General features: G+C 39.4%; 1 protein-coding gene across 2 annotated transcripts in view; it reads left to right on the top strand.

Moving 5' to 3' along the window:
* ASCC3 (activating signal cointegrator 1 complex subunit 3) overlaps positions 1 to 27,710 on the top strand; it is a 407,532-nt gene that overhangs the window by 316,435 nt on the left and 63,387 nt on the right. For both annotated transcript variants that reach the window (XM_060237502.1, XM_060237501.1), the window contains exons 33-36: positions 1,074 to 1,206; positions 2,123 to 2,248; positions 18,293 to 18,404; positions 18,709 to 18,843. In XM_060237502.1, the coding sequence (XP_060093485.1) occupies positions 1,074 to 1,206; positions 2,123 to 2,248; positions 18,293 to 18,404; positions 18,709 to 18,843 (506 nt within the window). The remainder of the gene's footprint in view (positions 1 to 1,073; positions 1,207 to 2,122; positions 2,249 to 18,292; positions 18,405 to 18,708; positions 18,844 to 27,710) is intronic.

Raw genomic sequence — 27,710 nt, 5'->3', positions numbered from 1 at the left:
TTGACAGGATTTTCCAGCACAACAATACCAAAATTCAAACTGCTACAAGCATAAGAATTAACATTGTAAGAATTTGTTTTGCTTGAAAATCCTGAATTTGGGTAACGATAGAGGCAAATTAACAGCAATAGTACAGTATCTAAGGAGAATTCTTTTTGTGGGAGTGTTTACCACACTTGTGTACTAAAATGCTTACTACTAATAAAAAGGTAAAGGGTGCAAGCACAAGTTGTTTCCAACTCTGGGGTGACGTCACATCATGACGTTTTCTTGGCAGAATTTTTATGGGGTGGTTTGCCATTGCCTTTCCCAGCCGTCTACACTTTACCCCCAGCAATATCATATAGCTGATTGTAGACTATTTTGTAAGCAAATGAGAATCTGATGTTTATTTATTGGCCTAAGCAGAAGGCACGTTTATTTTAGAGAGCTGAGGGTACATAGTTCCCCCATTTTGTGTACATGGTAGATTATACAAACAGACTGGCCTAGAATCCCCAGATAACTTAAATTTGTTTTTCACAAATGTTTAATATGTAACTTGAAGCTTTTCAGTAATATATTTATTCATCTTTAGTTTCTCATCTGCCTTAGTGGTAAGTGCTATTTATTTAAAATAAATTGTTGTTCAGGTGTGATCTTGTTGTATAGGAAACTTGTAGGAATAGGATGCTACAAGGTTGAGAATGTGGTGTATTTCAAGGAGGGTTATCCAAGGGACAACACTAAAATGAGCATAAGAAACCTGCCATGCGTACTTCACAGTAGACTGTACTGAGCTTGATGGAAAATGATTTGGCTTAGTACAAAGTAGCTTCATGTGCTATGTAGGAGTCCAGCTGTGTGGAATGAAAGGGGGCAATATGAACCTGTTGAAGCATGCCCAGTATGAGACATTCATAGTCATTGCAGCAATACCTCTCCTTGTCCATGTTTCACTAAGCTTTGTTTCAGATTCATGCGTGAGATATAGGATCAGTGAGAAGAATGCTACTCATATCTGGATATCTGATTAATAGATAAATAATTGGTAGTGCAGCACACTTAACAGTGTAATCAATTGACTTTTGTAGACGTTCTTCAGATGATGGGACGTGCTGGAAGACCTCAATTTGATGACCAAGGCAAAGCAGTGATTCTAGTTCATGATATCAAGAAAGATTTCTACAAGAAATTCCTTTATGAACCTTTCCCAGTTGAATCAAGGTGAAGAAAGGAAAAAAAACTGTTTTGATAATTAAAAAACACATTTTTTTAATTGCCAAAAACTGAACCTTTAACTGTCTTCATATATCCAGATTCCATTCAATCTTCCTAGCCCCAAAGGAAGTTCTGGATTGTCAGTTTATATCCCTAAATTATACTTATAAATAAATTCTTCTATGAAAGCCTTGTGTATATGTATGTAGCTGGAATAAGTTTTGTTTGTTTTATGAGGTTGCTGCTTTCCCATCCCCAATTTCCAAGAAGGTCTTGGACTAGTAGGCAGCAGAAGAGAAAGACAAATAGCAGCAAAAACAATGTTATTCCCAAGCAGCTTCCTCTTGTAATTTATTGTTATTGTTATTAATTATTATTATTATATTTATAAATTGCCAGTCCCTGCTATTGCAGGGCTCTGGGTAATGTACAATAATCATAAAAACAACAAGATAAAACCAATTTAAAACTTTAGCAGAACATTTTAACAATCAGATGGCAAATGGAAAAAACCAATTCCAAGTACCAGCTATATTAACAGGCAGGAGTGCTTAGTGGCTTCTTTCTTTACTTCCTTCTGTGCCTTTAACAGTGCTTGAACTTGGAGCAAATCTTTGGGGCTTGGGGCTACATCCTTGGCAGTTCTCTGACTAAGACTATGGCAGTGTCTTCCTTGTTGCCAAGGGAAGTGGAATTGGTTAATGTTGTATCTGCAGGTACAGTGACTTGTAGTATGTGGTAATGCCCCCCATATGGCATTTTCCCCTTTTTAGAAGCTTTAGTGTTCTGTGGAATTTCAGTGTCTATGGCAGAATGTAAAAGGAACAATTATCTGTTAAATTTTTAAGCTTAATATCATCATACATATAATGCAATTTGTCAAGTCATCTAGTACAATTTCCCTTTTTACTCTTTCTTTTAGTTTACTAGAAGTTCTATCAGATCATTTAAATGCTGAAATTGCAGCTGGAACTATATCTTCCAAACAAGATGCGATGGATTACATCACATGGACCTACTTCTTTCGTCGCCTTATCATGAATCCTAGGTAAGTTGTTTGAATTATTGTTGTACTTGACAGAGAAGTGATCCTTGAAGATTTTAATTCAAAATCCTGCCCAGCTATATAAATGCTAGCCAAAAGGCTGTTGCTCTCACCCAACCTTCATCTATAAAATGGGACTTGATACACTTATAGTGTATAATTGGTAATGTTGTATAACTTGGTATATCTACAGAAATGAAAAAGAGGTCCACAAAATATTTCAGTTTGTATATTTTACTCTCACCTGTGTTGTTTGTTAAACAAGAGGGCAAAGGGAGAGAACTGTTTCCTACTTTGTATCCTCTACCCTTCTATTCATGCTTGCTTAATGCAACTAAAGACATTTACACATGGAAGCAGCCTTCTGTGCTTATGGTATTTGCTGAATCAAGACCTATGGCCCTAAAGTGAATGTGTGTGCTAGTTTAGAAGTTATGGATGGTGGGGACATGAGGGAGGACTCTGAGGCAACTGCCTACTGGATACAAGAATGTCTAGTCCTCCATTCTGGTCTTTTCTGTGGATTCTTTAAAGCCCCATTCACCACAATCAGGTAATAAGAGGGACACAAGCTTTGATTAAATGCCTGGTAGCGTGTAAGTAATGTGCTCCTTAAAGATCTCTTATTTGGGAATCTTACACCAAGGCTGTATTTATTATGAAGTAAGTACAATTTTTTTTAGAAGAAGAAGAAGAAGATATTGGATTTATATCCCGCCCTCCACTCCGAAGAGTCTCAGAGCGGCTCACAATCTCCTTTACCTTCCTCCCCCACAACAGACACCCTGTGAGGTCGGTGGGGCTGGAGAGGGCTCCCACAGCAGCTGCCCTTTCAAGGACAACCTCTACCAGAGCTATGGCTGACCCAAGGCCATCTCAGCAGGTGCAAGTGGAGGAGTGGGGAATCAAACCCGGTTCTCCCAGATAAGAGGCCGCACACTTAACCACTACACCAAACACCAGAGATATTTCACTGAACAGACAAGAGATAGATGGAAATGACCAACAAAGATTCATTTAACAGAAAATAAAGTCTCTAACAGAGTAAAACCCTTAATAGAAACCTTATCTCTCTAAAAGAACTTTTTCTCTAAAACAACCTCAAATCCTATCTAAAAGCCAAGTAATAGCCTAGATGAACTGACAATCTTATCCAGAGCCACATAATCCCCCATTTGTGTGTGTGGGGGGGGGGGGGGAATTCTCCCATTTTTCTTAAGCTGAGGCTGGCTCACCCCCTTCCATCTTGTGGAGTTCCGTGGGCTCTGATTGGCTGACAATCACTTGGATTTTCATGACGCTGAAATCAGAAGGATTAGTTCAGAGCCCTGGATGAGAGGCGAGACATTTGGGGATGATTGCCACACCAATTTTATTTTTTAAATGGAATCTGTTCTTGGGTTAACAAAGTAATGGAAGCTGTAAATGGTAAGAAGAACTCCTTTAAGCAGTGGAAAGCTAGTCCAAGTGAGATTAATAAAAGGGAACACATGCTGTGGCAAATCAAATGCAAGACTGTAATCAAGCAGGCAAAAAGGGACTATGAGGAGCATATTGCAAAAAACATAAAGACCAACAATAAAAATGTCTTCATATATATTAGAAGCAGGAAACCAGCAAGGGAGGCAGTGGGGCCCTTTGATGACCAAGGGGTAAAAGGATTACTGAAGGAGGATAGGGAAATGGCTGAGAAGCTGAATGCCTTTTTTGCCTCAGTCTTCACTGTGGAAGATGAGAAGTGTTTGCCCACTCCAGAACCACTAATTTTGAAAGGGGTGTTGAAAGACCTGAGACAAATTGAGGTGACAAAAGAGGAGGTCCTACGACTGATTGACAAATTAAAAACTAAGTCACCAGGTCCAGATGGCATACATTCAAGAGTTCTGAAAGAACTCAAAGTTGAACTTGTGGATCTCCTGACAAAAATATTTAATCTTTCATTGAAATCTGTCTCTGTTCCTGAGGACTGGAAGGCAGCAAATGTCACCCCCATCTATAAAAAGGGTTCCAGAGGAGATCTGGGAAATTACAGGCCAGTCAGTCTGACTTCAATACCGGGAAAGTTGGTAGAAAGCATTATCAAGGACAGAATGAGTAGACACATGGATGAGCACAAGTTATTGAGGAATACTCAGCATGGGTTCTGTAAGGGAAGATCTTGCTTCACTAACCTGTTACAGTTCTTTGAGGGGGTGAACAAACATGTGGACAAAGGTGACCCAATAGATGTTGTTTACCTTGACTTCCAGAAAGCTTTTGATAAAGTTCCTTATCAAAGGATCCTTAGTAAGCTTGAGAGTCATGAAGTAAAAGGACAGGTCCTCTTGTGGATCAAAAACTGGCTAATTAATAGGAAGCAGAGAGTGAGTATAAATGGGCAGTCTTCACAGTGGAAGACGGTAAGCAGTGGGGTGCCGCAGGGCTCAGTACTGGGTCCTGAGCAGGGGAGGGACGGTGGCTCAGTGGTAGAGGATCTGCTCAGTAAGCAGAAGGTCCCAGGTTCAATCCTCGGCATCTCCAACTAAAAGGGTCCAGGCAGAATAGGTATGAAAAACCTTAGCTTGAGACCCTGGAGAGCCGCTGCCAGTCTGAGTAGACAATACTGACTTTGATGGACCGAGAGTCTGATTTAGTATAAGGCAGCTTCATATGTTCATATGTCCCATGGTCTTTAACTTGTTCATTAATGATCTGGAGTTGGGAGTAAGCAGTGAAGTGGCCAAGCTTGCAGATGACACTAAATTGTTCAGAGTGGTGAGAACCAGAGAGGATTGTGACGCACTCCAAAAGGGACCTGTTGAGGCTGGGTGAGCGGGCGTCAACGTGGCAGATGAGGTTCAGTGTGGCCAAGTGCAAAGTAATGCACATTGGTGCCAAGAATCCCAGCTACAAATACAAGTTGATGGGATGTGAACTGGCAGAGACTGACCAAGAGAGAGATCTTGAGGTCGTGGTAGATAACTCACTGAAAAGTTCAAGACAGTGTGTGATTGCAATAAAAAAGGCCAATGCCATGCTGGGAATTATTAGGAAGGGAATTGAAAACAAATCAGCCAGTATCATAATGCCCCTGTATAAATCGATGGTGCGGTCTCATTTGGAATACTGTGTACAATTCTGGTCACCGCACCTCAAAAAGGATATTATAGCATTGGAAAAAAGTCCAGAAAAGTGCAACTAGAATGATTAAAGGTTTGGAACACTTTCCCTATGAAGAAGGGTTAGAACGCTTGGGGCTCTTTAGCTTGGAGAAACGTCGACTGTGGGGTGACATGATAGAGGTTTACAAGATAATGCATGGGATGGAGAAAGTAGAGAAAGAAGTCCTTTTCTCCCTTTCTCACAATACAAGAACTCATGGGCATTCAATGAAATTGCTGAGCAGTCAGGTTAAAATGGGTAAATGGAAGTACTTCTTCATCCAAAGGGTGATTAACATGTGCAATTCACTGCCACAGGAGGTGGTGGCGGCTATAAGCATAGCCAGCTTTAAGAGGGGGTTGGATAAAAATATGGAGCAGAGGTCCATCAGTGGCTATTAGCCACAGTATATATATGTGTGTGTGTGTGTGTGTGTATATATATATATATGTATGTATATGTGTGTGTGTGTGTGTGCATATATACACACACACACACACGCACATATTGGCCACTGTGTGACACAGAGTGTTGAACTGGATGGGCCATTGGCCTGATCCAACATGGCTTCTCTTATGTTCTTATGTTGGATTAGAAGAAATGCTATTGCTTTGGTGAATATCGAAATAGATTTAGCTATATACTTGATTTAGCCCTTTGTCAATCTCGTTTAAAGGTCTAGTGGGAGGGGTGAGTTTGGTTCAGATAATGCACTCAAAGGCATTCTTCAATGACTAATCTTCTGAATAGACTGAAAAAAGTTAACAAATAAGCCCTTCAGATTAATTCCCATCCCTAACTGATATACTGGCTTGCAGGCTCCAAGTATCAGGTGCCAGAAGTCATGCAAAGTAGGGTCATTTAGGTCAGGCAAAGAGTCATTCAGTCTAAGGTCAGGGGTCCAGAAGTCAGGCAAGGCAGAGTTGGTCCATGACCAACAGCCTCTTTTTATAGCCCAGTGCCTAAGGGTAATAATGATTGCAGCCACCTGCTCAGATATGATCCTGCAACTACTCATCTTTGTTATCAGCAAACAGTTGGTGTTGGGCCAAGAGGTGTGCACTTTGCCATCTTGTTTGTACTGTTCTCAGCCTCTGTCTGCAGCTGTCTAAGGATGTGGGTGATACCAGTGGGCTGGAAACAGCCAAGTGAGATTCATCTGCTGGAGGGTGTAGGTGGCTCTGCACCAGCTGTTGGCTGTGAATCCTGACAAGCCTGCAGCTCATTTTCCTGCTGGTCAACTTCTGTTAACTCAAGGCTGGCTACACTGGTCTTCTCTTCTCCTGAGGCGTCCTCGCTATATCTGAGCCTTGTCTGACCCACTTAATGAGTGTGCTCAGGGGACATGGCAAAATTTGTTCTTTTGCCTGTCTTGCTGTCAGCATTTCCATCATCATGATACCCACTTTACATATGGGGTAGTGATTAACAACATGATTCAGAACCCCATATACACATATTCTTGCCAGCAGCCAGAATTCCGTTAATACAGGATGTTCTCCCTAGTCTTTATGAAAATCCTTGCTTCTATGTGTAGATCAAATTTGTTGATAAAAGTACTTGAGCTCTCTTGAAGCCCTGTTATTGTTTTAATGATGTTGGGTATCGTGACAGTATCCTTAGTGTTTATGAAAATGTCCATTTTATTCCCCTTTCCTAGTGATAATGTAAGGTGTGGTGTGACATCATTCATTGCAATTTCCCACCCACATCTCACATCATTGTTTGGTGAGCAGGAAGAGATTCACATTATTATGTACGGAAACTAAACCCTCAAGATGCATAAAATGTGGATTCCGATGTCTCTACACTAATGCACAGAGTATGGAAATCAAACAGGAGGAACTGGAAGCCCTAATAAAGGAAGGAGACTATGACATAGGCCTTACTGAAACTTGGTGGGATGACACTCACAACTGGAATATTAGGATTCAGGGGTACAACTTATTTAAAAGGGACAGGCAAATGAGAAAGGGCGGAGGCGTAGCAGTATATTTGAAGGAGGTATATACTTGTGAAGGAATTTGTGAATCTGAGCATGGCAGCTCAGTTGAGAGTCTCTGGGTAAAAATAAAAGGAGTAAGAAATAACAGTGATATTATTGTGGGGGTCTACTATAGACCACCAAGGACTTGGATGAGATACTTCTACAGTAGATTGCAAAGTTCTCCAAGAGAAGGGATACAGTGATCATGGGAGATTTCAATTACCCAGACATCTGTTGGAAGTCCAACTCTGCTAAAAATGATTAGTCAAATAGATTCCTGACTTGTCTTGCTGACAACTTCCTTTTCCAGAAAGTGAAGAAGGAAATAAGGGGATCTGCTATCTTGGATTTGATTCTCACCAACAAGGAAGAATTGATTGAAGAAGTGGAAATAGTGGACACCCTGGGCAGTAGTGACCATGTAATTTTGGAATTTATAGTCTTAGGGAAAGGAAAAGCTATACGTAGTCAGACTTATAGGTTGGAATTTCAGAAAGGCAAACTTTGATAAACTCAGAACTATGCTGGGTAAAATCTCATGGTCAGAAATACTTAGGAGGAAGGGGGTTCAGGAGGGGTGGGAGTTTCTTAAAAGCAAAATACTGAAAACGCAATCGCAGACGATTCCTGTGAGAAAAAAAAATGGAAAAAGCCTAAAAAAGCCAAAGAGGCTCCATAAACAGCTCTAAAGACTTGAGAAATAAAAAAGACTCCTTTACAAATTGGAAGGAGGGCCTTATAACCAAGGATGAATTTAAACAAATCATCAGTGCTTGTAGAGAAAAAGTTAGGAAAGCTAAAGCTCAGTATGAGCTTAGGCTGGCCAAAGATGCTAAAAACAACAAAAAAAAGGTTCTTTTCTTATGTTCACAGTAAGAAAAAGAGCAAGGACATGGTGGGCCCATTGCGAGGGCAAGGAAGTGAAATTTGTAACGGGAAAGGGCGGAACTGCTCAGTTCCTACTTTTCCTCAGTCTTCATTTCTGAGGGAAACAGTGCTCAACATGGCAAAAACAGAACATATAAGGAGGGTATGACGTTCCAACCTAGGATCAGCATAGGGGTAGTACATAAACACCTAGTTTCTTTAAATGAAACTAAGTCCCCAGGGCCAGATGAATTGTATCTAAGGGTTCTAAAAGAGCTTGTGGATGTAATTTCTGAGCTTCTGGCTATTATTTTTGAGAAATCTTGGAGAACAGGAGAGGTGCCGGACGACTGGAGGTGGGCAAATGTTGTCCCCATCTTCAAGAAGGGGGAAAAAGACGATCCGGGTAACTACCGACCTGTCAGCTTGACGTCTGTACCTGGAAAAGTTTTAGAACAAATCATGAAACAGTCAGTTCCGGAATGTTTAGAAAGAATGGATGTGATTACTAAGAGCCAGCATGGGTTTCTCAGGATCAAGTCATGTCAGACTAACCTGATCTCTTTTTTTTTTAGAAAGTGACTACCTTACTGAATCAGGGGAATGCTGTAGACATCATTTATCTTGATTTCAGTAAGGCTTTTGATAAGGTTCCCCATACTATCCTTGTTGACACGTTGGTAAAATGTGGTTTGGATTCTGTTACCGTTAGGTAGATCTGTAACTGGTTGACAGATCGCACCCAAAGAGTGCTTGTGAATGGTTCCTCATCCTCTTGGAGAGGAGTGACAAGTGGAGTGTCTCAAGGATCTGTCCTGGGACCTGTTTTGTTCAACATCTTTATCAATTATTTGGATGATGGAATAGAGGGAATGCTTATTAAATTTGCAGATGATACTAAATTGGGAGGGGTTGCAAACACAGAAGAAGACAGAAACAGGATACAGGATGACCGTGACAGGCTGGAAAACTGGGCTAAAATCAATAAAATGAATTTTAACGGGGATAAATGTAAAGTTCTGCATTTCAGTAAGAAAAATCCAATGCATGGTTATAGGATGGGGGAGACTTGTCTTAGCAGTAGTATGTGCAAAAAGGATCTAGGGGTCTTAGTGGATCATATGCTGAACATGAGTCAACAGTGTGATGCGGTGGCTAAAAAGGCAAATGCAGTTTTGGGCTGTATCAACAGAAGTATAGTGTCCAGATCACGTGATGTGATGGTATCGCTTTACTCTGCTCTGGTATTGTGTTCAGTTTTGGGGACCACATTTTAAGAAGGAGAAGCTAGAACAAGTCAGAGGAGGGCAACGAAGATGGTGAGGGGTCTGGAGACCAAGTTGTATGAGGAAAGGTTGAAGGAGCTGGGGATGTTTAGCCTGGAGAGGAGACGGCTGAGAGGTGATATGATCACCATCTTCAAGTACTTGAAGGGCTGTCATATAGAGGATGGTGTGGAATTATTTTCTGTGGCCCCAGAAGGTAGGACCAGAACCAGTGGGTTGAAATTAAATCAGAAGAGTTTCCGACTCAACATCAGGAAGAACTTCCTGACTGTTAGAGCAATTCCTCAATAGAACAGGCTTCCTCGGGAGGTGGTGGGCTCTCCTTCCTTGGAGGTTTTTAAACAGAGGCTAGATGGCCGTCTGACAGCAATGAAGATCCTGTGAATTTAGGGGGGAGGTGTTTGTGAGTTTCCTGCATTGTGAAGGGGGCTAGACTAAATGACCCTAAAGGTCCCTTCCAACTCTATGATTCTATGATAATATCAAGGTCAAGCCATCGTTATATTAGTGTGTGTTATAGGGAAAATCATTTGCTTGTTCAATAGTTAGTTAATTGTGTACAAATTGGTAATCCATCCCACATGTGATTTAAATGTAAATTAATTTCTGTTCCCTCTAATTTGAGTTAGTGTCAGCTAGCTCACAGTTTTTTAGTTTCCGGCCCACACATTTTTGTCTTAGCTCAGGAAAAATGGCCCCAGAAAAAACTAATTTATGCAGTAGCTTACAACTTTAATGCCAGTAGCTCACAAAGTGGAATTTTTGCTCACAAGACTTCACAGTTTAGAAGAAGTACTTGGAAAAGCATCTTGATAAAAGTAAAGGATTGAGTCCATAGGAAATATAGAGTGCAAGCACCTCATAATTTTCTACACTACAGAAGAGTGTTCCTAGTATTTAAAAAAAAATTAGAAGAATTTAAGGTCCATAGAGGTACTACCTTTTGGCATTGCATAATCATCAATAACAGTACTTGACCTCAGGAAGAATTTCCAAAATGAAGAGAAAAGAAATCAGGAACCTTTTTCTTTGGGTTCATTTCTGGGCTGCGGTTTTGGACTTCGGAGTAATTTACACTGGCTTGATTCCTAGCTATATATGGAGGTCTTTTGATAAAGCCCTTGAATGTCTCATATTTTTGGATTTATTGTGAAGTTTTCTTGTAAAAAATTATACTCTTGGAGTTGTCATATTGATATATTTTTATATTAAAATATGCATTGTTCAGAATAATTATTGATTGTTAAGTGCCAGTTAGTCATGGTTGTTATATTTCTGCAGTGACCTTTGAAATTCTGGCATAGGGTGATGGGTTCTACTACAAAATGGCTGCCATAGAAACTCTGTTTAATAGGATGCCTTTTGGAATTGTGGTGTGGTAGAAGCTGCTATGTAAGAACCCCATGGCGCAACGAGTGGTAAGCTGCAGTACTGTAGTCCAAGCTCTGCCCACAATCTGAGTTTGATGCTGGCGGAAGCTGGGTTTAGGTAGCCGGCTCATGGTTGATTCAGCCTTCTATCCTTCTGAGGTTGGTAAAATGAGTACCCACCCTGTAAAAAGTCTGCCATAAAAATGTTGTGAAAGAAATGTCACCCTGGAGTTGGAAATGACTGATGCTTGCACAAGGGATTACCTTTACCTTTAGAAGCTGCTACTGAAGCATTCTCACTTAGTATAGTGTCCTCATGTAGAGTCAAGTAGTCACAGCAAGTTTATCTGTTCTCAAATCACATTGCATGGAAAATGGTAAGGTTACAGAAATACCGAAACATGATGCCAGATCTCATTGGCCAATCATTTAAAAAATTACTCTTCATGGGAAATTGGGCAAGCTGGTGAGCACAGTTCCCTCTAAGTTGTGCTAGGGGGTGCTGGTCAACAAATTTTTAAAAAGCAGCTCACAGATTTGTGCCTTATGCTGGTAAGCATTTTTCCTCCATTGGAAACAATGGAGGATGGCGGGACTTCCTTCTTGAGCCCATAGAATTGGACCCCTTGGTCCAATCTTTTTGAAAATTGGGGAGGTTTTTGAGGAGAGGCACCAGCAGCTGTGCTGAAAATTTGGTGCCTCTGCCTCAATAACAGCGCCACTGCAGAGCCCCAGATACCTCCAGATTGATTCTCCATTATAGCCTATAGGGCCCATTGACTATAATGATTCCCACATGCTACAATGGCTATAATGGTTCCCATTGGCTATTATGCTTTTCAGTATGATTTGTAAAATGCCTTGAGTCACAGGGAAAGTGGGATATAAATATTTAAATAGATAAGTAGTTTGGGTCAGTTGATAATATTTAAGCAACTTCCTATTTGTTAGGTGAAACAGGGTTCTGACAGTGATTGTTCCTCCTCTGTTATACTTGACTTGTAATGCTGGTTGTCATATTTCACTTTTTTAAAAAAAGTAGGGTGTAAGAGTCCTCCCCCCACCCTGGAAAGTACTTTCTAAGGCTCAGTACAGGGTGACAGTCCAAGACCAGGTGTACCAATATAGTGGAAAAGGGTGGATAGACCTGTAGCCCAGAGGCCAGGTCTACCACTATAATGGAAAGGGGTGGATAGACTTGTTCTCTGGAGGCCAGGTCTACCAATACAGTGGAAAGGGATGGGTAGACCTGTTCTCCAGAGGACAGGTCTACCAATATAGTGGAAAGGGGTGGGTGAAATTTGACTTGATTGTTTTCTCTTAAAATATTTAAATTATTCTTAAATATAGTTTAAAAGAATTTAACCTGAAATCTTTACAAGGTTATAGAAGTAATTTATGCGATAGTCAAATGTAGACTCACTCACAACTGTAATGTTACCTTCCTCACAAGACAGAATTTCTGCTCACATTAGGAGTTTAGAGGGAACATTGGTGGTGAATGTAGCACATATTAGAGGCTTAGCATACTGTGCAGGTCTCACAGTTGGCAACAAGACCCGTTTTTTTCTTCAGCTTCACAGAATCATAACAGTTTCAGCTGGTATTTGGGAGATTGAGATATAGTGACTTTCTGACTGCTTTCTTGGCTTGATAGAGAGGGAAAAGAGAGAGCAAAAGTTTTAAACTTTTTATGCCCCCTGTGATTGAGCTTATGAAACTCACAATACTTGTTAGTGGCAAACTAAAATATTTCCTTTCTCTGGAAAAGTTCCATCTGCTGGACGTGGGTCATTTTTTATTTGTCCTATTTATTTCCTCTAGCAATATAGCTTTTCCCCAGTCTGGTTGTTGGCCCTCTGCTCAGGCCTCCAGAGGTCCATGTTAAACATAAATTTTGGTAACTTTGGTACAGCTTTCCTTAGGTAGAAATAGTCAAACAGTTTCTTTTAAAAAGAGAATCTCCAAATGCCTAATAAAGGTTTCAGTATCAGAAAAGAGAATCTTCTGATTTTTAACAGTCAGTTTCACAAGTGTGGGGAAGTAATCCATTGACAGTGAAATGCAGCTCATCCCCATTGAATGAAATAAATGCAGTATTAAGTACTCAGAGGTTAAAGGAAAGGTGTTAGCATATCAACTAGTTTAATAATTCAGTGCAAAGTATAGCATTTCTGAGTGCTGATTGCAAGCCATTTTAATAATGAATCTTGTTCATTTTGCTTCCCAGTCAAAAATTATAATGATGGTCAGTTGATTTATTCCTCAGTGACATAAACCTCCTTTCTCTTGCAACTGTTCTGACTCTCATGGGATGTATGATTTTCTTTCCATTGACTCATGTTGATCCGCTAATGTTGGAGTAGAACCAGAGACAACATTGATTCGATCATCTCTCCAATGTTTCATCTATCAGGGATATGCTCGGAATAACAGATTTTACCTAAGGCTCATATCCATGGTTATAAAAATTAACATCAAGAAAAATCACCTCAATTACAGTGTGTCACAAAATGACTAAATGAAATATCCTTTGAGGATAACTATTTGTTTTGCCTTATGTTTTAAATGAAGCTTTTCTTCAGAACAGTCAGTCTTAAAGAAAAAATACTTATGAGTTAAGCTTTTGTGGTTTTCTGGAGAAATCCTTTAGAATCCAAGCAAGAGTTTTCCTTGTCATATTTTTCAACTGCCCCTGGAACTCAGTTTCATTATCTGTGTCATTACTACCACCGTATAATCTGAACATAAAAAACATGGTGTTTGTAACAAATGACTCCACAGACCTGACAGTTATAGCAGCACCATTTCAAGGCTGATGAAAAATTTCCCAGGGAGATCTTCGGTGAGGTTTACATAAACTAAACAGGAAGCAATTGCCACGACCGTCCACATTAAACCCAAAATGGTCTGTGTAACTTCATCTGCATTTTATGTCTCTGCACGTCTCTTTTTTTCTCAGCTGATGAAATTCCACACTTGCTTAGATTAGAAAAATAAGTTCATGTTTCTTATTATATTGTTGATACTTTCAGTTGGTTGTGTGAGAAGTAAGGGTGCTATGTATTATTTAAAAGCCAGTTTGAAAAGTTAGTTCCTCCAGTCTTTGTTCAAATTTTATGTACTTTGTAAATTTTTATGGTGCCTAGGGGTTTGTTATTGCATTTTTCCCAATGGGCTACTAATGGAAGTTAGCCTGTCTACCCCATGTGCTAGATGATGTTAGTATAAAACTGCCTTTGACTTTCACACCTCTCAAGGGACGAGTAATTGTTGTGTTCAAACAGCCTGTAATTGTGATCCCGCTGGCTTTCTCAGTACGCTTCTGGCTATTAGAATCATTAAACAACTCAGCACCTGTTAACAGCATTGTAAATATTCAACCTTGCTTGTGTGCAGGTTGAGCCCAATATAGGAGAAGGCTTACAGAGCCCAGCCTCATAAATTAGAGCTTCTGACAAGTCAATTATTGTGAAACTGGGTTTCACTGAGAAATAAATGAAATGGTGTACTGACAAAAAAGTGGGTTGTCTGTTTGCAGCAGAGGGAAAATAATGGCTAGATGATTCAATGCAGTGACCATGAAACTGCACTGTTTTTTATTCTTTATCTCCAATTAAATAGTTAGATAATATAGTTACCCAGAAGGTGGTGGCTGATATATAGTGTGGTTTTGCGCACTTTGCACACACCAGCCTTTAAAGTTTTAAAAAATCATCTTTTTTAGTTGGGCACCTATTCTGGCTTGTAAGATAGAAGTATCATACTTGAGATCACATCCTTGGGACTTTGAAATACTATTTGTACTAGTGTGTGTGCTGAATATGTACACATAAGTATGTGTAATGTATATTCATGTAAATACTGATAAGCACAAGTATATAAAATAAGACTTCTACTGTTGCATTAGTCTGAGTTTCCTAGGAATGATGTGATTATTTTGAAATCCATTGCTATTTTTAAGCACTCAGTTTTCTTTTTCAAATTTGAAAAGCTAGTTTAAATCAGTCGGTATAACTGTGACTATGTCAAACAAAATCCTATTCTAGCACAGTATCAATATTGATTCCATATTTTAAATTCTTGTTGATGGTATTAACAATAATGGTAATAATATGTGGGCTATGATTAAACTCTACAAACAACTTTTTTTCCAAAAAGGCCTTCTGGATCACAATCTAATTTCCTTCTTATTAAACTATTTTTTCAAAATAATATTAATATAAAAGGAAAGAGTTCACATAAATTATTACCTAAATTATACTTTCTTCATACAGTCTAAAAATTAGTATTTGTAGTATTTCATCATTTTGGTTAGAACACAATTTTAACGTGTCATTAATCAATCTACAGCTAAAATTAGAACTCTTAAAATGAATATTTTTGATGTGCAAGTTATAATTTAAGATTAAGTTAGAGTGGCTAAAAAGAAACATAATGATTTTTCAAAATAGATGTTCTGTATAATGTACAATCTGGGCAAATTATATGAACTATGGCTTGGATCCATTAATATGTGAGCAGAAACAGTTCCTCTTGTACAACACCTGGCACTTTCATCCCTATATATATAATTCAATGTTTGCTTTGCACAAGTCGTCATTTCTTGCTGGATCCAACCAGATATCTGTAGATCCAAAGAACCATGTGACTTTTAAAAAGCGTCCAAGTAAACTTTGAATTTTTAAATAGCAGAAAGTATTCCCCATCCCCATTCTAACTGATGGGAGCTTCAAAAGAAGACTGAGATATGGCATTTGGTTCTGCGTTTTAAAAAGAAAAGAAAAAATCCACTGGACATGCCCAAATGATTAAGTGTACCTTAGTTGGCACCTGACTTCTGTCATCCAGCTAACTTGTTGTGAGATCTATTGAAAGAGAGAAAACATGACAATATTCATATTGAAATCAAAGTTAATGTTATCCTTTACTAGGATTATTGAAACAAAAATATAGACCACTTTGTCAAATCTTTATTCAATTTTGGCATACTGTTTTAATGATAACTTGTGCTAATGTTCCTTAAAGCTAGCTTCCCTTTGAATGATATGTGGCTGTGTTACATGGCAATTAGCTCATGAAAATACATATATAACATATGAAGTAACAGCCTCATTCTCCTTACTCAAAAGGATAGGTGGAAATATATATTTCAGTAATCTGACATTAATTACATATACTTCCAGTGTTCTTTCATACCAAAGAAATAAAAACTCCCTGCAGTTCTTCTAGTCTAAATCTGACCCCCTCTTTGGCTATCAACTCATCACTGAATTATGTTTATTTTCTAATTTATTTTAAATTTGCACAATTATAGCTGCCTTCCTTTCCATTTTGTTTCTTTTAGCAAAATGGTGCAATCCCTAAATAATTCTATTTTAGTTGTGTTCCCTTATCCCCATCTTGATTGTTACCATGTCAGTTTTTTTGGCACACTACTTCAAATTTGTTAGAGGATATAAGATACAATTGTACAAACTATGGATTTTTTTATAAAAATAAATGAAACCACAAATCATGGATGAGAAAGTATGTATGTAGAACAGTGAAATGAAATATAGCTTCAGTGGTAATGCACATAGATGCTTGCATTATATTGCAGTAAAAGCTTTGTTCAGCATTTGATTATCCAGAACATTCAGTTAACTGGTATCACCCAGAGGACAAGCTTATCCCCCTCAATCTCCTGTGACTTTTGGGCACACAAGTACTCCACTCAAGTTGTCAAGAGCCCGCTCTGCTGGAGTGCTCCTGGGAGTCTTCTAGACGGGTAGGACAGGACACATTTGATTAACCAGCATCCCCACCCCTTCCCATGAGTGCTGGATAACAAACCTTTTACTGTAATTCTTTTTTAATGAGCATTTTATGTTAACACAACTAGATATGCAGTAAATTTATACTAACAATATGTTACTATGTATAGGTAAGATGTATATAATCTTTAGTAAATGTCTGATTCACAAATTAATAAAATTTTCCATCCTGTTCAGTAACATATTTAGTAAAAATACCATATTTGCTTGAAAAAATGGCCCCTGAATGTAATATGATTCCCCTAATAGTTATACATAATTTTTCACTACTGTATGTAACTGTAACATGTATGCAAATTTAAGGTGGCCCCTCTTTGTCCAAACAGCACATGTGGGAAAGTAATGTTGTCTTTAAGGTAAACAGAGTATTTTTTTTCAGGCTTATTAAAATTGAACTGAATTCTCATATGATACTTTACAACAGCTTTCATGGTTATAATATCTGTTCAAGAATAATCAAAATAACACATATACTCTAAGGCTAGGGAATGACTAATATAGCAAGCAAGAGCGAATGTAACTAGGCTTGCCAATCCCCAGGTCCCAGCGGGGGTTCTTCTGCTTTCTCCACTCCTTCCCGCATCCAGTCAGCTGGCCAGCGGGGGGAAGCTCCACCCCCAAAGCCACCATGTGACTTTCCACCTCCGGAGGCTTCAGTCTCCAATTGGAAAGGCTTCCTCTTGGGATGGTGTGTCTGTGTTACTTGGAAGAAGTTGGCTGCAACTCGTGAGTTGAGATGCCAATCTCTCGCTTCAGAGTCGCCAGAAAGGGGGGCGGGGGAGAGGGAAGGAAATGTCTGCTGGGCACTTTATTATTCCCTATGTGGAGATTGATTCTCATAGGGTATAATGGGGAATTGATCTTGAGGTATCGGGAGCTCGGGGGGGGCTGTTTTTTGAGGTAGAGGCACCAAATTTTCAATATAGCATCTAGTGCCTCTCCCCAAAATACCCCCCAAGTTTCAAAACGATTGGACCGGGGGTCCAATTCTATGAGCCCCAAAAGAAGGCACCCCTATCCTTCATTATTTCCTATGGAAGGAAGGCATTTAAAAAGGTGTGCCGTCCCTTTAAATATGATGGCCAGCACTCCCTTGGAGTTCAGTTATGCTTGTCACACTCTTGCTCCTGGCTCTGCCCCCAATGTCTTCTGGCTCCACTCCCAAAGTCCCCAGATATTTCTTGAATTGGATTTGGCAACCCTAAATGTAACTAATTTGGGGATTCATTAGACAGCTTCTGACATTTTATTTTTCTTCTCTTAAAAATCTATCTAGAGAAACAACCATAAAATATACCAAAGAGGAAGGATCAACTATGACTATGAAGCCATGCAGAAGTATGGATTTTATGGGAGGGGATCACATCTCAATATTTATAGAGCTATTTACTCACAACAGTTTTTAAATGTTATCAGGGAAGAGTTTCATTTGTGGTGGCCAGCTAAAACATATTTAATTCTTATGGGAATCATGGTGTGCACTATGATTGCTTCTGCTGTACAAGTCATCATGATGTCCTTATTTACATATCAGCAGTATTTTTAAAGTTCTTCTGTTGCATTTTTATTTATTTATGCAGTTACTATAACTTAGATGATGTGAGCCATGACAACATTAACAGATTCCTTTCAAACCTTGTTGAGAAGTCACTCATCGAACTGGAATACTCTTACTGCATTAAAATTGGAGAGGTATGGTTATTTTACACTTCATTAAAAGTCAAGAAAGAAGAACTAGATAATCTTTATGAAGGATTACCCTTTGTACTGAAGTTTCTTGTATGAAAATATGTGAATGGTACCATCTTTTACAACTATTGGTTTTTTCAGTTACTTTGACTTTTGAAACAGTTGCATTGATATTTGAAACAGAATTAATACTTTTTAATCACACCACCATTAGAATATTGTATAAAATGTGGTTAACTGCAGCAGAGTATTAACTATGTTGAATTTCATTTATTTAAAATAACTGCATTTTTTCCAATTTTGATAGGATGGCCACAGCACTGAACCTCTCACCCTAGGCCGCATTGCTTCATATTACTATTTGAAGCATCCAACAGTTAGAATGTTCAAAGGCCATTTAAAACCTGAATGCAGTGTAGAAGAGCTTCTCTCAGTTCTTACAGTAAGTTGTATTTTTGTTTATTTATTTAAAGATTGATCCGAAGTGTTGTTTCGTAGTTTCTAGTACTATGAAGAAATGAGGCTTTCATTGTCTTAAGATGGGTATCAGCTCCAGTATCCTTAGGATCTTTAAATTTGCCTAACGAATATGTTAGGCAAAAAAATATGTTAGGCAAAAAAATCAGGGCTTTTTTGTAGCAAGAACTCTTTTGCATATTAGACCACACACCCCTGATGTAGCCAATCCTCCAAGAGCTTACAAGGCTCTTAGTACAGGGCCTACTGTAAGCTCCAGTCCTATTATGCAAAGGAGCTCCTGCTACAAGATCTTATCAGACTGAGAATACTTTGGAGCACTGATAAACACCTGTATGTTAATTTATAATGTAAATGTAGTGATAACTTCCTAACATATAATAGAATTTGCAGAGAAACAGGTATCAAAGATTGCAATCAGTTTTAATTTGGGGGACTTCTGCAAATGGATCCTGAACTAGATGGCTGATTCCTTTACAAGGTGATATCAATGCCAATGAAAGCACTGATTACAGAAATGTACAGTAGTTGAAAGTTATTATTTTCTCTCAGGAATAGTCTTGAAAGAGACTTCATTTTTAAAAATGTTACAGGTATTCTGAAAATTGTGCAATAAGAGTGGAAGATTCTTTCATGGCTCTAATTCCAAACTATGCTTACACCAGCTTAATGTATTGACTGGCATCCACGTGGTAGCTGCTGTGGCAGATGAAGTATAACTTTCTGTTATAACAGAGGATTGAAGCACATTGGCTGGGATCCAAGGAGTTAGTTTGGGTATGCCCAGATGAATTTCTGACTTTTTCCTACAAAGATCAGAATCCCGTCCTGTAACACAAGCCACTTTTGAAAGCCCTTTGGTTTTAAAATAAGTTTAGCATGTGGCGTGAGAAGCTGCCTATGTAAAACTGGGTATGCAGATCTTATTCAATTCTTTGGAAACATGTCGTTGAGAAGATGATGATGATGATATTGAATTTATACCCATCCTATACTCTTAATCTCAGAATCTCAGAGCGGTCACAATCTCCTTCACCTTCCCCCCCCCTTCCCCCTCTGAGTTAGGTGGGGCTGAGAGAGCTCTTACAGCAGCTGCCCTTTCAAGGACAACTCCTAAAAGAGCTATGGTTGACCCAAGGCCATTCCAGAAGCTGCAAGTGGAGGAGTGGGGAATCAAACCTGGTTCTCCCAGATAAGAGTCCATGCACTTAATCACTACACCAAACTGGCTCTCAGATATTCAACAATACTTCAAACCAACTGTTTATCTGTCTTCTTTCTTTCCCTACTCCCCTCCCTTCGGTGTATGGATTTGATCTCTTGCACTGATTGTCTGAAGAACACTTACTAGATTATGTGGTTTGCTTTTTGACGAGCTGATAAGCAGATAACTCTGTCTTTGAGGAAGCATTTAATTGAATTAGCTTTTTACCCCCTTGCAGTTATGTAATTCTGTTCTGTTGGTGTTAGGGCCCACCATCCTGTAAAATATCATGTGCAGAGATATTCTGTAAGTAATACATTATCTTCATTAAACAGCAAGGATATTAATGCTTAGTAACATTCTCATCATACATCAGCAACACTTGAATTGGTTAAATTGCTTAAAACCTTTATGTAATTTAAATCCAAAGCGCCACAAATGCTGTCACATGGTTTCTTTTGGGGAGACTTCTTAGCAATCATATTTGTATACTCGCACAAAGTATTATGAGCCTCTCATCTCCTTCTGGGTTCTGTATGCATAGCAGAGAACTCTTAGATACTATATGGGAAAGATACATCTCTCCCTGCCTTTGACCCCTCTATTTGTGCTAGAGGATTTGGTTGAGACTAGGTCCAGGGCAGCCACTTCCAAGACTGGACAAAAGTTGTGGATAATTAAATCAGTTGTTCGAATGTATTGTTTAATCTGTGGCCATAATAGAAAAAAAATATGCAGCCTAAGAGAAAGCGTTGAGAAAATAAAATATGTTTGATAAACATTTTGTAATTGCCCCAGTAAATCTGCCTAGCAGTCTTCATGATAAAGTAGCATGTACATGTAACTAGTCACTGTGTTGCCTTTCCTCAAGTTTCTGGAAAACTGAGGGATGTCAAGGTTCCAAACCTTGCAGGTTTCAAAACTGCTGCCTAATACATTGTTTAAAGGTCAACACAATGGATTATATTAAAAAAGTGGCATATTTCGGCACTTAGGTCTATAGCCAAATATATGCCAGGTTAGTTGCATGTTAGGTTTGTGGTGCTTCATGCAGGCCTCCCCCCCCCCTTTCCTTGTCAATTATGTATCTACCATGCCCAGATGCATTACACAGAATTTAAAACATCAGTGTATCTGGAGGTTATAAATGTAACAGGATTGTGCTAATGACCTTTCTTTCAGCCTAAAATTATTTTTTTGCAGATGTTGATTTTTATAATTATTACTTAAACTATTAGCCCAGTTTTCCTTATTAAAGGTGTAAATTGAAAGTTTTCTGCTCTGCTCAGTCCCATGCTCTGTTGAAGGAACTAGGCATATTAACAGAATTCTCACCCCAAGATTTTTTTTTCTTTAAACACCATGCATTAATGAGCTTGATAATTAAGTGACTCATTTCACACCTCTATTGTTAACCAATGGCATTGCATCTGTCTTGCTCCATTGATGCCCTTCTCACTTACTTATTGAAGCATTTAACAGTTTTGGCAACAGGGAATTACATGACATGGGGTAAGTAGTCTAATTAGATGCAAGTGAAAATCCTTGGGGAGATGGATATTTTAGAAGTAATTTGAAGAATCTCTTAATGATGCTGGCACTGAAAACTGTAGGCCAAAGGGAAAAAAAGGCTTGTCAACACTGCAGAACGTTGCTGGAATAGGTATGCAGCATTCTTGTATTTACTTTTTTAAAGTGTGCAACTGTTTTTAGCTTGGAGTTGTGGCTGCTGGTCTTTTTATTTTATGACCTTTCAAAACTGAAATTTATTGCAAAGCATTGTCCTGTTAACAGCAGACAAACAGCCCAGAGCCAGCAAATCTGTGTATTGTGACAGGAGAGCTCACTCAGATAAATGAAGATCTCTGCCTCTATTAGAGATATTCTGCAATTGCCCCCAAAAGTGGGACCATCTGAGTCCAATTTTCCTCCCAAGCCCTCCCCAAATGGATGCAGCTATTTGCCTCACAGCAAATGTTAGCTATGGTTCCTGGTTAAGGAAAAGAGGTAAAATGAAGGCTGTTCATATTCTGATTTGTATGGTACTCAGTCACAAGAAAAGCAAAACAATATACTGTCATCTTTATAGAGACTTATTCATTAAAATGTTTATACCCTGTCTTTCCTCCTGCCTCATGGTGACTGGATACATATCACTAAATAAAAAGTAAAAAATAATCGCTGAATATTTTCTAATTTAATGTGAATAACTTAAAATTCCTAAAATCATTGGGAAAATGGTAGAGCAGGGTTGTCAAAACTTATTTGTTATGAGGGCCGAATCTGACATAAATGAGACCTTGTCGGACTGGGCCGTATTGGGGCAGGCCGGGTTATGTCAGACTTCACCATGTGTGTACCTATTTAAGATTAGGTAGCAGAGACATAAACTTTATAAATGACACAGACAAATGCAATTAAAGGCTTTTTAAAAAAAAAACCTTAAAATGTTTAAAACATTAGCACTTATTGGTCTTAAAGGTGCTTTCTCTGTAGTTCTCCCATGGGATTCAGGGAACTGGGCAAAGGAAGCTCTGGCTCTTTCCTTTCTTCCCCAGGGGGTGAGGAGGGGGAAGAGCCTCAGCCAATAGAAGGAAGAGAGGCTTGGCTCAGTAGCTCTGCTGTGCAATTGAGAGAGCCTGGCAGAGCAAGCTCTGCCTCCCCCCCCCCCGTTCCTCCCCAAGGGAGGAGGCTTTGCTCTGGAGCTCCTGTGCGATTGAGCAAGCCTAGCAGAGCAAGCTGTATGCAGAAGGAAGCAAGAGAGAGGGAGAAGGAAGCAGATGACAGCCAGTTGCTTTGGGGCCTGATCAAAGTCCTCTGGTTCCGGGCTGCATGTTTGACACCACTGTGGTAGAGCTTAGGAAAATACTTTGAGTTGGATCCAGGACCTTCATTTTATCTGTTTGATGTTAATGCCCACTCTGATGCTGCATATAAATCTGCTAATTATCTGAGAAGTACAGATTTATAAATAATAGCAAAAATTGATGTAAACCTTTATATATTAGTTGTGCCGAATTTTAAGGAACAGTTATTAATTTGATTATCCTATACTAGTGTTCATAGATATTTTGAACTTTTGATGCTATATAAAATTATTCTACCTTTTATGTCCCCACCTCATCAGCAGCCATTTCTTTGACATGTAAACATGCCGAATCTCTGCACACAACTGTATATATGCAGCCCACCACTGTATGCTTAAGGCAGTGTCACTAATCAAGAGGTGACACTGAAAGAGAACTTGAAAAGGACATCTCCAGCTCCATCCTATAAAAGCCAGGGAGAGGAGATGACACTAGGAGCAGGTGGTGTATCCTGAAGCTACGTCTGCAGCTTCCATGGTCAACACAGCCATTCTTACTTACCTGCAGTAGGTGCAGATTCCCCTCCCTGGAACTTTATGCTGCTGCTGCTGCTTCTCCTCCTCTATGGAAAAGCATTTTGAGAATCACTGCTGTATAGTCTTCTAAACTGTCATTTCATAATTTCTTCTCTACCAGATAATCAATCTTTTTACCCACAAAAGGGAGTGCATAGGGCCTTTTCTACATCTGTGGAAGAGCTGAAATATTATGAAGGATATTTTTTTTCTCATTCACTACTTATTTCCTTGCAGTGATTCTCAAATGTTAGCAGTTTTTCACAGACCTTTCCAATCTCTCTCCTCTTCCGTTGATGTTCTCCATGCATTAGACAGCTACTTTTGTCATGGCCAGCTCTGCATCACCATGGAGTCCTCTGTTCTTTGATATCCTCAAAATATTATAATGAAAGCCATGTCAACTACCCTTTAAAAAACAAACTCAAGTACAATATTTGGATTTTCTGTACATAACTAACAGGTTTCAGAAACTAACTGGTTCAATAGAGCCACAGCTCAGAGGTCCTGACCCAAGTTCTCATAAATCCCAATCTGCCAGAGACATCAAGAGGTTCCTGTCGGGAAATAACGTATAGCTAGAGGACAGCTGACAACTGTTGAGAAGAGCCCTGAGGAAAAAAAGTTTTTATAGGGTGCGGTCAGACGACAGACTTAGCATGGTTTGGTTGCATCTCTAATTTGATCCTTATTTTTTTGTACTGGAGAAACATCCACCCTTAACCCACTGCTCAGCACACTCATCCCATGGTTGACCATTCAAATTATTGCTGCATGGTAACCAAGGAGCAGTCAGTCAGTCAGTCCAAAGCTCCAGCTCCTTTTTGACAGCTCTGCAATCCCTCTGTGAAATACTGTGATCATTGGTTCCTATTCAACTGTATTTCTCTGCCAGAAATCACTCCTGATATGGGAGCCTAAATAGGGACTATTTCCACCACCATCCCAGCCCAAGAAATGGCAGAAACAGGAGGAGAAAGTTCATACTTCCGAAATGGCTTGACATTGCAATGGAGAGTTCAGACATCTGGAAATTCACAGTGAAACCAGAGAAATCCATAACCCCAGGCTTTTGCCAGCATCAACCACGAATCAGACAGGTGTGAGAACAGGAGACCAATGACTGTGGAATGGGATATGGATAATGCTGTCTGATTGTGAATTTTAAATTCAGAAGGGAACAACAATGACATCAGATCAAATAGCATATCTGATCACACCTATAGTGTCTGTTGAAAACAGAAGACTAGTATCACTCACAACCAAAATGTCTTATATTCAATTGAAAACACAACTGGCTGCTATTGTGAATTCATAGTGACATTTCTCTGTACTGAAATTGATTGGATAACAGAGCAAAAACAAGTTCAGTTTTCTGCCAGAAATAACTGTGATGGATGTGGCTCCATGGGGGTCACTTCGACAATTCTTAGGGGTGGACTTTTGATCCTACCAACCAATCAGTATATTTTGCAGGTAGTATTGTGAACTGGGTGATAATATCTGGTAGCAGATCTATGGCCTCTTGCCCTCCAAAAGAGGGAGAGGTCTGTTCTGTCTCTTTTTCCTGATATTGGAAATCTTTGTCCATATTCCTGGAAAACTGAGAAAACTTCAGCCCTTCAGTGTTCCCTTCAGCCTGGTAGATGCAAGACCTCTGTCCATCCAATGGGCACACAGACCTACCCTCAAGGACCATCGGATGTCCATAGACTACAGTTTGAGAAACACTATCCTAGAGATTTATGACAAAGGAAACAGCTGCACATTTCTTAATAATCTTTTGAACTTTTCTTGGCAGAATAAAAATTATTAGCAATGTAACAGTATCTATTAGCAGCCTGGTAAAGATGTAATACCATAGTTAAGGCATTAGGAGTCATACAAAAATTCATGCACTTTCAAAGATAGAGATGATTTTACTTGATTCCCTTTTGCTGCTGCAGCACACTGTACTGTGGTGTGTTTTCTATGCAAGTCTCTCCTGATCCTCCAAGAGGTTTTTCAGAGCAAGCAGCTGCTTGAAGAAGGGGAAAGATTTACTCTGCCAGCTCCTTTCATTAACTTTTCTACTGAACTTTCAATCTTTCCCTCTCAGTTGTATATGCAGTGACATGAATCAAACCACAAACCACTGGTTCCTTCCTTCCACTGCAGACCTCCATTTTGATTCTTATTCTGTTCCTGGGAGTCAGTGGACTCCCAGAAGCAAAATTTTAAACAGTTCAGTGGACTGCAGCTGAATGATCCATGGATCATCAAATAAATGCCAGCACTACTGTTTTTTTACCATAAAAATTCTGCTCTCTTTGGACCTTTATCCTGAGGGAAGTGAGGATTGGGGCTTGACAGAGGTTCATCTCTGTCAATTAAAGGTCATTCTACATGCTCTGAGAGATACATATCACTTCACACAGGGAACGTACTAAGATACCTTACAATGAATTGTTAAAAACAGATCACTGACATTTGGTGGAGGGAAAGAAAGTCACCTAGCAAGGGAAGAAAGGAAATGAATACAAGAATAAATCTAGTCAATAAAGGGGGTTAACTGATTTGGGATAAAAACTATTTTGAAAATTTACGTCCTGCTGCCCCTTCCTCATCCATTTGCAAAGCAGTTGAGTGACATATCTCTTGAACATTTTCCATTATCCTTCTGTAACTAAAATAGCTTGTGATACTTTTTTTTTTTTTAAATGAGAGCTGGAGATTCAGAGAGGAATTCTGGCATGGACCAATTCACATGATGCTAAGTCTTTGGCCTCTGCAAGGACTTTGTATCACACACATACCCTAGAGTTTCATGCCCTTCAGGCAAGCATGGGCTGAATTCCAGTTGCCTCAGTAATGACGAAGGAATTCTTCTCCCCTATTCTGTTTTCACAAAATGATTCCATGGAGCTATTGTTTGCTCCATTTGGTAAGTTAAGTGTATCCATTGTTAGTGTATGTTTTTCAGCAGAGCAAATAGCAGCACCTGGAGCTATTTCATCAGGCAAAAGTGGCATGAGAGTGATTAGGAGGCATGGATCTCCTGACACACATGTGAGACAAAGCCCTTTTGGCAGCCACGGGGACTTTGTATTGTGTGATTCAGCCCATTAAGGAAGCCAGGCCCCAGTGCAGCTATGGACCTTGTTGGGGGTTCCCCTTTCCTTTGCTGCTTTATAAAACAGATAACTAGCACCAGCTTTTCCTTCAAAACTGTTCAGAACGTACACTGTACTGCAGCAGTTTTGAAAAGATTGCTACAAATGAAGGAAAAATGTTCTTGAATTGTTAGAACTTGCAGACCAGTTTTGGCAAGCTCCTTGGGAGAGAACAGCTGATATTGTGGGGTATTGCTGGCACAAAACAACTTGTTGCGTAAACAGAACATCAGGAAGAACAGCAGTCATGGTAAACCTCAGTCTCATAAAGGTTTTCAGAATAGCTCCTCGCATGGGAGGAACATTTGTGCACATGAGATTAACTGGTACTGCTGCAATCTCTGAACGTTAGTGTATTAGCAGTTATATCCCATCATCTGATTTTAGGAAATTTATTTTGATTGTTAGGTTTTCAAGTAACTAGTCATTGGGATGGCAAAAGTATATATAGAAGGGAGTCTTTCCACTTCAGTTTAGTTTAAAGGAGATGTGATGCTTGCAGTAAGTGTTAAGCACATATCACACCCTGTCACATAGGGAAAGGGTATGCAGCTCTGTGTTCAACTGCGAAAGGGGCACAGGGGTGAATAGAACACAGCTCTCCCACTTGAGGCTTCCAGGCTGCTGTTCCTTCCAAATGATTTTCTCCCAACCAGGCACACATCTGGTCTCAGAGCTTAGCTGATGCCACCAGTCACTATGAAAGGTGGGAAAAGAGATGGAAGTAAACTGTGGCCAGGAGGATTCTGCATTCCTCAAGCATGTTCTCCTGGACCCCAGTCCATTCTGTGTTCCTGGAACAGTGCTGTATTAAACACAGAGTGCTGTTACCATCATGTCTGATGACCCCTTAAAGCTACAGTCCTGAGAGAGCAACAAAGGAAAATTGCAGCATCACAACTAGCAAAAAAAGAGGAAATATAGGTGGTGGTGGTGGTGGTGGTAATAAATAGATATTTTATTAAATTGAAGAAAAATTTCAGGTGCATTTTAGACAAGAGTATTCTTTTGAGATAGTCTGTGAGAAAGCACTTTATTAAAATGAGGGAAACTATAGAACTGTGTCTTACGAAGAAAACATTTGAAACATTTTG

The sequence above is a fragment of the Heteronotia binoei genome, chromosome 1, assembly GCF_032191835.1.
Source record: "Heteronotia binoei isolate CCM8104 ecotype False Entrance Well chromosome 1, APGP_CSIRO_Hbin_v1, whole genome shotgun sequence".
NCBI classification, from domain to species: domain Eukaryota; kingdom Metazoa; phylum Chordata; class Lepidosauria; order Squamata; family Gekkonidae; genus Heteronotia; species Heteronotia binoei.
Note: the sequence above shows the minus strand (reverse complement) of the source record. Positions and strands in the feature narration are given on the sequence as shown.